The sequence below is a fragment of the Aegilops tauschii genome, chromosome 1 (genome assembly GCF_002575655.3).
Source record: "Aegilops tauschii subsp. strangulata cultivar AL8/78 chromosome 1, Aet v6.0, whole genome shotgun sequence".
NCBI lineage: Eukaryota > Viridiplantae > Streptophyta > Magnoliopsida > Poales > Poaceae > Aegilops > Aegilops tauschii.
The window spans coordinates 475,588,172-475,600,655 of NC_053035.3; the positions used below are offsets into that span (position 1 = coordinate 475,588,172).

General features: G+C 44.5%; 1 protein-coding gene across 1 annotated transcript; it reads left to right on the forward strand.

The window, feature by feature from the left end:
- Positions 1-5,202: 5,202 nt before the first annotated feature.
- LOC109749473 (cytochrome b561 and DOMON domain-containing protein At3g61750) lies at positions 5,203-7,445 on the forward strand. The gene is made up of 4 exons (XM_020308434.4): positions 5,203-5,584; positions 5,983-6,382; positions 6,619-6,905; positions 7,002-7,445. The coding sequence occupies exons 1-4, from the start codon at positions 5,414-5,416 to the stop codon at positions 7,260-7,262; spliced, it is 1,119 nt and encodes a 372-aa protein (XP_020164023.1). The 5' UTR covers positions 5,203-5,413; the 3' UTR covers positions 7,263-7,445.
- Positions 7,446-12,484: the final 5,039 nt, after the last annotated feature.

The window sequence follows — 12,484 nt, forward strand, 5'->3', positions numbered from 1 at the left end:
GGCCTCCTCCCTTGTGGGGGGCGCACCAGCCCTTGTGGGCTGGTTAGCCTCCCTCCTATGGCCCATATGGCCCATATCTTTCTCCGGGGGGTTCCGGTAACCTCTCCGGTACTCCGGTATGTACCCGATACACTCCGGAACCCTTCCGGTGTCAGAATACTACCTTCCAATATATCAATCTTTACCCCTCGACCATTTCGAGACTCCTCATCATGTCCGTGATCTCATCCGGGACTCTGAACAAACTTAGGTCACCAAAACACATAACTCATAATACAAATCGTCATCGAACGTTAAGCGTGCGGACCCTACGGGTTCGAGAACTATGTAGACATGACCGAGAAACATCTCCGGTCAATAACCAATAGCGGAACCTGGATGCTCATATTGGTTCCTACATATTCTACGAAGATCTTTATCGGTCAAACCGCAATAACAACATATGTTATTCCCTTTGTCATCGGTATGTTACTTGCCTGAGATTCGATCGTCGGTATCATCATACCTAGTTCAATCTCGTTACCGGCAGGTCTCTTTACTCGTTCCGTAATGCATCATCCCGCAACTAACTCATTAGTCACATTGCTTGCAAGGCTTATAGTGATGTGCATTACCGAGAGGGCCCAGAGATACCTCTCCGATACTCGAATTGACAAATCCTAATCTCGATCTATGTCAACCCAACAAACACCTTCAGAGACACCTGTAGAGCATCTTTATAATCATCCAGTTACATTGTGACGTTTGATAGCACACAAGGTGTTCCTCCGGTATTCGGCAGTTGCATAATCTCATAGTCAGAGGAATATGTATAAGTCATGAAGAAATCAATAGCAATAAAACTTAACGATCATTATGCTAAGCTAACGGATGGGTCTTGTCCATCACATCATTCTCTAATGATGTGATCCCGTTCATCAAATGACAACACATGTCTATGGTTATGAAACTTAACCATCTTTGATTAACGAGCTAGTCAAGTAGAGGCATACTAGGGACACTCTGTTTTGTCTATGTATTCACACATGTATTAAGTTTTCGGTTAATACAATTCTAGCATGAATAATAAACATTTATCATGATATAAGGAAATATAAATAACAACTTTATTATTGCCTCTAGGGCATATTTCCTTCAACTACCAGACTCCACCTGCAACTGTACTTCTTCACAGTCAACACTCGAGCAAAATTAAGTTCCTCTTTACTCTACTTTGTGCTCCCAACTTCCGGAGTATCTGCTCAATGCCATCACACACCGATCATTGACTTGCGTGAAAGTGAACAACTCACATATTGGACGCCACATATAAGAGTTACCTGAACTCAACATCTGCCCTTTCTTGACCGTCGGCCTGAAACTTGAAGGAATTTCACCACCGCCCCATGTCAGCATGAGTCAAATTCACAGTTGTCTCATCCTTTTCCACCCGGATAGTCTCTGACATGTCCCACTGCTATAGCACTCCACCTTCTTCTGTACTTGTCATCAACACTTTGCCATGTGCACTGAACATCATAGAATATACGACCATGTACTCTCAGCTTCTGACATTAAGACTTTCCGCCACTTTCGCAGATTCTACATGGTCAACTCCTGTCCATCAACTAGCACTGATAGACCCCGTCACCAACTTGAATCTGGTACTCGTCAACACTGCTTCAGCATCGCTGCACACTTTGTCTGACCACATGTCTGATCACCAGTGCCTTGGCCTGTCACTGTGTCCCGTGCTTACCACATGCCTCGCCGCTATCACCGCGCCGAGCCTCTGGTGTCCTGAGTCGAATCTCTAGGACCGCGGACCCACAGTACTCAAACCCTACTGCAGAGAACCACCGATCATCACCGACCGATGTCGAGTATCGTGTCTCGCATCTCCGTGCATTGCTTAACGCCTTGTGTATGCATGATCCCTACCACGACGCGCTCCAGACTCCTCCATGCCTTATACGCACGCCGCCATCCGCCGCAGATCGTTCATCTTTATGGACAGGGGCGAAGCCAGGCTTTGAGTATAGAGGGGGCAAGTCAACTATAGCTAAAGAAGTATCCAATGCGAAAAAAAAACCGTATAGAAAAAGGTTCGCTTCAGCGATAGTATTAGTTTAAATTTACCTTTAAGATTAAGTTTCTCTTCAATTGCTGAACTGCAATCTCGAATTAGTTTTCTTTTTGCGGGTAAAATTTTAACTTAGGTACAATTTGCATCAAAAATAGGAACATTACAAGATAATTTGCATCACAATCATGATAATTTCTATGACAACCAATAGATATCAACTCTTCATAAAATCACAGCGTCACAAGTCACACAACCAGAACAAGAAGAAACTGATGTATAAATTCGACACAGATACAATGAGAATTTAGAGTTGGAAAGTTTAGTAGATAGTGTTGAACCTTGGCTAGTTCGTTGATTGGAGCCGTAAGAATTGACAAGTCGAGCAGGATGATGCGTCGCGCCGCCGCCCTATACGAATCAGATCGGGTCAAGGAGAGCAGAGGCGATTGATAGCAAGGGCACAGAACGGCGGCGACCAATTTTATGCGCACTAATCCCCCGTACGAGCTAATTACGGGAGAACACAGCGCACCGGCCTGGAGATTAGAGCCAATCGCCCAATCTGGCCACTAGTGGGCTCCATATGGACCTTTTTTCTTTTCCCAAAATTAACGTTCAAAATACCATCTGCGTCCTGATGCAACAGTTGATTACACGTAGCTGATCGAAGCAGTCGATCTCCATCTGGACCTGCGACTCCGCGTCTTTATCAATTGCAGCATACAACCGCTGGCATCCCGTACATAATCTGTGCGTGTACCAAACAAAGAGAGCCAGTGTGGAAATCCATCTAGCAGCCTTTCCATATGCACGAGGCCATAGAGATCCAAAACTCCACCATGTCTCCATGTATGCTTGACTTTGCCTCTCCCTCTCCTTGCTCACGATGAATAGCACCAACCAATGCTAGCAATAACTCGTCCAGACGCTAGCAATATCAGGAAGACTAGAGCCTAACCATCGGGCTGATAACTTCCACTTGTTTGCAAGCAGCCTGAGAGCTTAAAGGACCGAACAACCTCTTTTTTTTTTTCGAACAATTCAACAAATCAAGAACAAAAAAAAACTAGAACATTCTGAACAAAATTTAACAAACGCGAAGCCCTTTTTAAAGCCATCAATTTTTTTTGAAAATCGAACAAACTTTTCAATCATGAACAATTATTGAAAAGTTGAACACAAATTTCGAAATTCCAAAAAGATGAACAATTTTTAAAGTATAAAAATTGAACAATTTTGTAATATATGCTGAACAATTCTAAATACATACTAAGCATTCTTGTGATATACGCTGGACTAATTTAAAATATACATTTAACATTTCTGTAATGTACGCTGAACAAATTCTGAATTGTGAACAAAATTTAAAAACAGTGAATGTTTTCTGAAATCATGGAGAAAAATACGGAATTTCAAACTTTTTTTCAAAACAAATGATGAAAATAAGAACGAAAAAGGATAAAATAAAAATAGAAGGAAAAATAAAACGAAACAAAAACAAAAAATGAATAAAGGAACAGGAAAAAAAATCAGAAAATGGGCAAAAAACCCGGTTTAGAGAACCTTCTAGAAGGTTTAACTCGCGAAGTGGGCCGGCCCGTCGCGCGCAGCTGCACCCGCACTTCGGCAAAGCCGCCTCTTCTCGACGCACGCGCGCGTCAAATAGGATTCACCCCCCTCCCCCCCCACGAGGCATGTGTCTTGCGCCGTCGCATCTAAGTACATCAGCCGCCTCTCGTTTTCGATCGGTGGACGGATCCATCCGTACGCATCTGCCGTCGTACGCACGATCTTCCGCCACTGGCCTTCGGCTGCACGCGTGATTTGGTGCAACATGATCCAATCTCGTCGAGTGCCTCACGAAGCCGCCGCCTGCTTCTTCCGATTACTTTTGACACGAGCAGAACTCCTGCCGTTCCATCGATCTTTCCTGGTCGCACTACTCGACCACCGATCAATTTGACGAATTCTGCTCCACCTCTAGATCAATAGCCGCAACCTCAAATCGAACCTTGCTCATGATACCACTTGGTAGAATAATCCGAGACGCATAGTTGATCTACCAAGGACCAAGCAATCACACAAGCATGACATCGATATTTCTTAACGAGGTTCACCATCATGGCTACATCCTCGGGACCCGAGGCGCTCCTCCCATGACGCCGCTATAATACCGCACATCGGCCGCCCGGGCACCGGCACATACCTCCATCTCCCCCGCGTGCTTGTGTCATTATGTTGGCGTAGGTTACATAATGTGTCTACCCCCTATTATATAAGAGGCCTAGGATACAAGTTTCCTACTTGAACACGACTCCAAATCCAACTGTAACCCACCTTGTACAAACCTCTAGCAAACTCCTATTCTAGAAATTTTAGGGCCTCATTATGCACGCATTAGGCCCAGAATCTCTGAAGACAGTCTTGAATAAAAACAGTGAACATACATCTTCCACAGAAGGATCTCATGTTACAGTCTTGCTAAGTTTTAATCGACTAAGACTTCATTAAGTCTCAAACAATACTGTATCCGTGAGATTTTACCTTAAAATCTATGCAAAATAATAATAAATAAATAAAGTAGTTTTTTTTCTTTCTCTCCTACATGTTATGTCACTTAACTAAGACTTAGCTAAATCTCTCCCACACCCTTGATGTTATCCGGTTAGGTTCCTTCGGCAACAACCGCGCCACAGTACGTCCCGCCGTACTCCTACATCCGCATCGGCCATTTTCGTCTTCGTCACAGCTCACAGGACCGTCCGAGTCCGAGCTTGACCGACACTCATACGAGCATCATCCACACGGCAAAGGTCAAAGCCACACGCACTCCACTACCCACCACCGCTCCCAGAAAGCTCCGCCGGCACACCGCTCTCACATCACGGTGGTACGGTGACACGAGCGCCTGTTGCCACCTTCGCACTCCACCACCCTCCCTCCCTCCCCGTCCGGCCCCCGAACCTCCATCCAGATCTGAGCGGCGAGGACACCACACACGCGCGCGCGCGCGCCGATCGAGCGAGAGGGACTCCCAAACCGGCGCCGCCACCAACCACGCTTCCCCCCGACACCCCCCCGATCAATCATAGGCCGCAGTGACACTGTGTGGTGCACTGACGCGCCACCGGCAACAACCTCAACAGCAGAGATTAAAAAGATCGGCACTACCAACCGACGGCAACCTCCCAACCCCCTCCCCGCCTCCGCCTCCGCCTCCTAAACTCCTCTCCCCCCGCACCGCAGCCGCGCAAATAATACGTTCTTGCGGCCGTCGTTGTGTGGCATTGCTGTGCGGCCACCACTGTCACTCTGCCACCGACGGAGAAGAGATCGAGTGAGATAAGTATGGCGCGTGCGGTGGTCGCCGCGGCGGCGCTGGCCGCCGTGCTGGTGTCCGTGCTGGCGCCGGCGGCGATGGCGCAGATGGACAGCTGCAGCGGCGACCTGCCGTTCGCGCTCGTCGGCAACTACTCTGGCCTCGCCTGCCAGCCCGTCTGGAACAACTTCGTGCTCCGGGTATGTCGCCATTGTTCTGCTCCTGATGGTAGATGGTTGAGATCTAGCTGTAGAATGTAGGCTTCTTGAGTTCCTGTTCAAGTTATGGCTAGCTTACCTGTGGTACAGAACTAGTGATAAGAAAGTTCATGCGAGGAAACAATAGTAGTACTGGTAAAGCTGCAGATATCCATGAATCATTACTCATTTTCTCGATGATTCAATGGGCTAGAGTTGGCATGGTAGTGTCAGAGCAGAGCAATTCGGTACGGTGAAAAGCAGGGGACCAAGCTGTAATGGGATAATAAGCGTCTGCCCTCATACCTCGACTGCCATGTGCACTTGTCAGAACTCAGATGATCTAGCTATCAGCTCAGCTCCGCAATAGCAATGACAATTCATTTGCATGCGATTTGCAGTACCACCAGGACAAGAACAACGTGCTGCGGGTGGTGCTGTCGACCATGTACAGCACGGGGTGGGTGGGGATGGGCTTCTCGCGGGACGGCCTCATGATCGGCTCCAGCGCCATGGTGGGCTGGATGGGCAAGAAGGGCCTCCCCCACATCCGCCAGTTCTCCCTCCGCTCCAAGTCCGGCTCCAAGGCCGCCGTCGTCGACCGCGGCTTCCTCGTCTCCAACAACCACGACCACACCGTCGTCGTCCAGCAGGCCAAGATCTACGTCGCGTTTCAGCTGAAATTCTCATACCGCCTCTCCCACCAGCACATCATCCTCGCCTTCGGCCCTGGCGTCCCCGTCAAGAACAAGCTCTCCAAGCACCAGGACAAGACCTCCTTCACCTTCGACTTCACAACAGGTAATGTAGATACCAACTGTTTCTGTGGAATTTCTTAATCATTTGTCGATCGGTTGCACTGAAAGTTGATCATGTGTCGGTTACCAGAAAAGGTTTTCAATTTTTTGAGGAAAAGTTTGTTGTTTCTTTAAGCATCGGTTGCACCACCTTTACATAGCTGGCAGATCAACATCATACCGTACAACAGAATGCCTTTTCTCACCATTATGTGTATGTGTTGGCCGATGTGCATGCAGGGAAAGGATTCGCCGACGGGCCCTTCCCCTACGGCCTTCGGCGGGCGCACGGAGGGCTCAACCTCTTCGCCTGGGGCATCCTCATGCCCATCGGCGCCATCCTCGCGCGCTACTTCCGGCGCATGGACCCGCTCTGGTTCTACCTCCACGTCGGCATCCAGTTCGCCGCCTTCATCATCGGCCTCGCCGGCGTCGTCGCCGGCGTGGCGCTGTACAGCAAGATCCAGGCCGACATCCCCGCGCACCGTGGCCTCGGCATCTTCATCCTTTTCCTCGGCATCCTACAGGTCGATCACTCACTCATTGTCCTCTACTATGCTTTGATGCTCTGGAGCATGTCTAGACTGATGGATTCTGAATGTTGTGCAAAAAACTGTTGACAGGTCCTGGCCTTCTTCCTGAGGCCCAACACGGACTCCAAGTACCGCAAGTACTGGAACTGGTACCACCACTGGTCGGGCAGGCTGGTGCTCTTCTTCGCCGCCGTCAACATCGTGCTCGGGATCCACGTCGGCGGCGGCCACGACTCGTGGAAGATCGGCTACGGTTTCAATCTCGCCATCCTCCTCGTCGCTGTCATCGGGCTCGAGTTCATGTTGTGGACCAGGTGGTCTAAGAACAGCGCTTCCACGCCGACGTACTGAGCTCTGTCACCACAGGGGGCCTCTGTTGATCCGGCGATGGCTATGCGCCTATTTTTTAGTTCTTTTGTTCCTTTTCTTTTTCTTTTCTGGTCTGATTGTGTGATATTTTGTTTTTGGTTCTCTTGTGATGTTCTTTTTTCTGTAATGTGATTACTGGAATTTAAGCGTAGTAGATCCTGCTAAGCATGCTTCACCTACAGAAGTATGATGAAGACCCAAATATTACAACGGTATAAATGCACCAAAAAGAATGTTGAACAACACACGAATGCAGCTCGTGAGCCTATACGACCGTTAAGACAATTTTGATGGTTTCATCTTTCAGGAAGCCAGGGCTTCGGTACTCCTTGACTTTGTCCGCTTGGACGGAGTCGATAGAGCTCCGGCATAGATTTCTATCATCTTCTTGGGGCAACGTGTTTAGAGTTTCTCGTCGTGTGCGTGCGACAGCGAGATCTGGTGTCAGACAATTCAGATCGATTATGGGGTTCAACGACGCCGACTGCGGCTCCCGGACACTGGTCCTTAGGGCAATGTGCACGAAGAGTTCCTAACTGTCACAAAGACTTTAGATTCCCATTGCCTTGGGACCGTAGAGGAAAAGATAGAAGTTGTCATTGTGTGATTGCGTTGTGAAGCAAAGTGGGCATGTTATCATCAAGGTTATTGTTGTAGAATCGTCAAGAAACACCTACATTATGCACGTATCTTTTTTAGATGGATGCAGTCCTTGAAGGAAAACAATCGCATAGCTTAGAGCAACTCTAGTAGAGTCGTCGTATTGGCAGGCTTCATATAGTAAAAAACAAATTGTTGGTTGGTTCCATATAGTATATGGTACATGGATATGAAGGTTGCTGAGGGAACACCCAAACATAGATTCACCATAAATTCATGCTCCATAATTATTTTTCATGTGACACCCATGTACGAGTGGCCACCAATTTGAAAAATGTTCATGAATTTTAAAAATAGTCAAGAATTTATAAAATGATCATGCATATGGAAAACAAAATCCATGGGTTTGTTTTTTTTTTGTGATTTTAAAAATGTTCACAGGTTTTAAAAAGTTTATGTATTTTAAAAATATATAAAAAACAAAAAAAACTGAACAAAGACTAGGTAAAAAATAAGTAGAAAAATACAGAGAAAAAACCAGACCAGAAGCAGCTAGAAGCTTTCGAAAACCGGTGAAAAAACGGTAGAGTGCTGCAACCCTAATTTTCATTTTTTCCCCATCTCCACTCTTATATTCGGTGCCTACAGGCAAGCAAGCCGAGGGATGCAGGCAACACAGCCTCTGCCCATATTATTTCTGCTCCTCGATGATTCACCACTTCCCACTCTCATCTCGTCTCATCCTTCCCAGCTGGGCTCGTGTAGAGAACGGGTCGACGACGGCAAGACTATGGAGTGCGGCCACAAGGGGTTGATGTTGGGTCTAGGCCCCGGAAATAGCATCCATTGGACAGTCTTTCACGCCCGGCGTGACATGTTGTCCTAGTCTATCAATCGCCGCATCTCATTGCTTAACTATACGTCATCACAGGCACCGGTAGACATCTGCTATGGCATGCAGGAGATCCACCCACCCAACGTGAAGGTTAGCAACTGGAATGTTAATCATCTGGTCGACATTTTCAGGTATTATGTTGTATAACTTTTACATTTTTGCGGAAAAATTCTGCTATACATTTTTGGTCTGATTTATGTCAAAATTTTGGGCAAATTTCCTTTAAAGTATTGATCAATTTTCACACCCAGTTTGAAATTTTGGTCTATGTTTTTCGTCCGAGATTTTCTAAAATGAATTTTCGCCATTTCATTCAGACAGGTAAAAACTGTAAATCGAAATTTAAAACCTTAATGAACACACAAATTGGAGATTCATATTCCAACTGACACCTGTGTGAGTTCAACCGGCGGAGAACGGCCTGACTTAGTGTTCTGTTAATCTGCTAACTATCTGATATTTATTAGTTCAGAAAATAAAAAATTTAAAGTGACCATAAAAAATAAAAAAAATCATGATATCCTTACATCTCCATTTATTTATACTAATTCTTTACCTCATCATGCCTTAGTGAGTCACTAATATTTTTCTGTTTTTATTGTCCCATTGCTTACATATATTTTATAATTACTCCTATTTATTTGGTATATAGCAGTAGTAACAACTAATACATCTCATTATATTAAGGTACAAATTAGCATACACTTTGTGCTAAACTAAAATGACACTTTGTTGCAGGAATTATTTTATTGTTTTGTTTTGGGTGTTTAAGAACAAAATTAATGTATGTAATATTCCACAATTAATTGATGTATTATATTATTTTCCATGCCATCTTAAAATTATATATAATTGGTAGAGTGCTTGTAAAATATATGGATATAGCAAACTTGCAAAGGATATCTGGAGTTCCGTGATACAAAGTTTAGACATAACTAAATAAATATCTCTAGAATGTATAAAGTGGATGATTCATATCTGAAAGTAAAAGAGTTGACAAATAGCAGCAGTTTTTCCTAGGTTCCACTATTGCCATTTTCGCATGGTGCCGGCTCTACTGACCCACTATATCATTTAAGTCCAAGCCAGTTGGCCCATGGGCCTCGACTTTTTGGGTGGATCAGTGATTCAGGGGGCCGACACGCCCCATTCCCATCTTGATTCATAATTCAATGAAAGTTTAATCTAACTTGACACAACTGATTGACAAAAACTAATTTTTCATTTTGCACATTATTTTCGTTTATGTAAAACTCAAGACTTTTTTGAAAAAGGTGGAAATTCCTTAAATTTCACTTTATTTATACTGAACTTATTTAGCTCGTCAGAGTTTAGGAAGCCATTAATATTTGTTGTTTCTATTATTGCATTGTTTGGATATATTTACTAGATTACATTTTTGGTAGATTGCTATAGTAACAACTAAAAATCTCTTTTATATTAAAGTACACATTGTAATACACTGTCCATGTATATCATAAATACATTTGTAGTGCTAACTAAAAGTGTGATTTGTTGCAACAATTATTTTACTTATTCTGTTGAGTTGTTTAAGAATAATCCTTTGTTATGGTAGTTTTTACTATAAGTATGAGCAAACTAATATTTTGACATTATTCCAAAATTAATATATGAATTATATTATTTGTATATTTATTTTCCCTGACATCTTCGAATATCTATATATTTGGTAGAAAGCCTTTAGACTATATGGATGTAGCAAACTTACAAGGGTGTCTGGAGTTCAAGGCGACAAAGTTTAGGTGTATCAAAATAGGTATTTCTAGATTTGCCAAAAAAGAGATATTTCTAGAATGTATAAAGTGTAAACCCTCATATCCCAAATTATGAAGAGTTGAAAAATAGTATTTTCTTCTAGGTTTCACTCTTCCATTCTGCCCTCAGTTCATTCATTAAAGAAACACCATCCATTTTTGAAGAAATTACACCTTCTTGCCATCCTGTGTAAACTGACCCCAACCGAAGTTCACATGGTGGTTCACTCCTCCGTGTCAAAGTTCTCTCTCTCTCTCTCTCATGCGACAAGCAGCTAGGGTTTCACTAGTGCCACCTCTCATTCTCGCCTTGTGGCACCCCGGTTCAGAGCGACCGGTTTGCCTTGCATTGCCAGCCTAGAGATCAAGTCTTCTGGCAACACACAACAACTTGGTACAGAAATACAACCGCTTTATTGGTACTAGCGAAACATAGAGTTTGATATTACATCAAGTAGTGAGGCCAAGCGGCACACTCGGTGTTGCTGAACATATGTACATTATTTAGTAGACATGAGCAGGGGCCTCGACATCACGATAAGACTACGCGGCAGCGGAACTACGACGTAGAAGAACTCCATCTCACAGGGACACTGATGTGGACACGGTCTAGACTGCGATGCAATATGCAACTCCAACTCCGGTATGACTTCTCCTGAAACTGGCATGACACGCCAGGTAAGTACTTTGAATGTACTCGCAAGCTCACACAAATACAACAACACTGATATTTAAGCAGGTTTAATGCACGAATTAACATGCTACTCATGAAGTGATAGTGCTCATAACAGGGCCTTTCAGACCCGCTTACCATCTCGGTTACCTTGTAACCACGAACCTCATCATATCAAGGTGATCACTTCCGGATCACAAACGAAACCACCTCGGTGGTCTTCACAACTTCACCAACATAACCAGTGCCACAAGTATTCATTTAGTGTGCAAGTTTAATATTTTTGTTGACCCACGATGTGACCTACTACGAAGTTGTGTCCATGACCGAGAACGCGGCTATCGATAGATTAAGTACACTCTACAGAGGTTAGCACACTGTACCCACACCATGGAACCCATGGCCTCGGACTCCCATTCAGGTTGGCCAACGGCGTTCCTACAGAACCAGTCTATTGCCATGACACTCTCCCGGCCACTCCGACGAACTCCCCTTTTGGGCTAAGTCATGGGTGGCCCCGATGCGACTCCGGACATACAACTGCCACCGTCGTGGCAAAACAATCATCCCAAACAGGGACATGGTACCAAAATAGCTATGGGCACACAAGGTTATACCTGCCTACCGGGTCAGGGTAGCGCCAGCGCATAACCTTCCCTAGTTGGAGGCACCTGCGAGAGGTATAACAATAGACCGAGAAAGGCCCCGGCCCCCTCATAAAGGCAAATGTGGTTGCACTTTGAGAAGCTCGATTTGGTGGCACCATGACTTGATCAACAACATGTTCAAGTTGGTTTATTATCAGGTTTCAACTTGCAAAAAATTTCACCGAGTCATAGTATGCCATGAAAATGCAATGACAACTTATGCATCATTTTCAACATAATCTGGATATGAACTAAATCAAGCATAACGTCACATTATTCTACTGCATAAACTTAACCATCCAACAACAATGCTACTGATAACAGAATAATCACAGCAAGAACATGCAACTAGCATCAAATGAATTTATATGAAGTTTCTATATGCATTTGAAATAATCATATTCAAGTGAAAATCATAGTTATTGAAATGACATTCTTGCAAATATTTGTGATGGCTTGCCTTAGTGCAGAGGAGGGTCACACTACTTCTAGTTATCTGCAAGGCAACAATTTCCTTCTAAAAAGAATTAAAATGTCAAAAAGAAAATGTCACATAACATTGTTTAATTCACCATAAAATAACCACAGCAAGCAAAAATCTCATCTTCTGCATG

Coding starts and splice junctions, on each gene's coding strand:
- LOC109749473 (XM_020308434.4), top strand. CDS start 5,414: ATGGCGCGTGCGGTGGTCGCCGCGGCGGCGCTGGCCGCCGTGCTGGTG. Junction 5,585..5,982: donor GGAACAACTTCGTGCTCCGG/GTATGTCGCCAT, acceptor TGCGATTTGCAG/TACCACCAGGACAAGAACAA. Junction 6,906..7,001: donor TTTTCCTCGGCATCCTACAG/GTCGATCACTCA, acceptor AACTGTTGACAG/GTCCTGGCCTTCTTCCTGAG.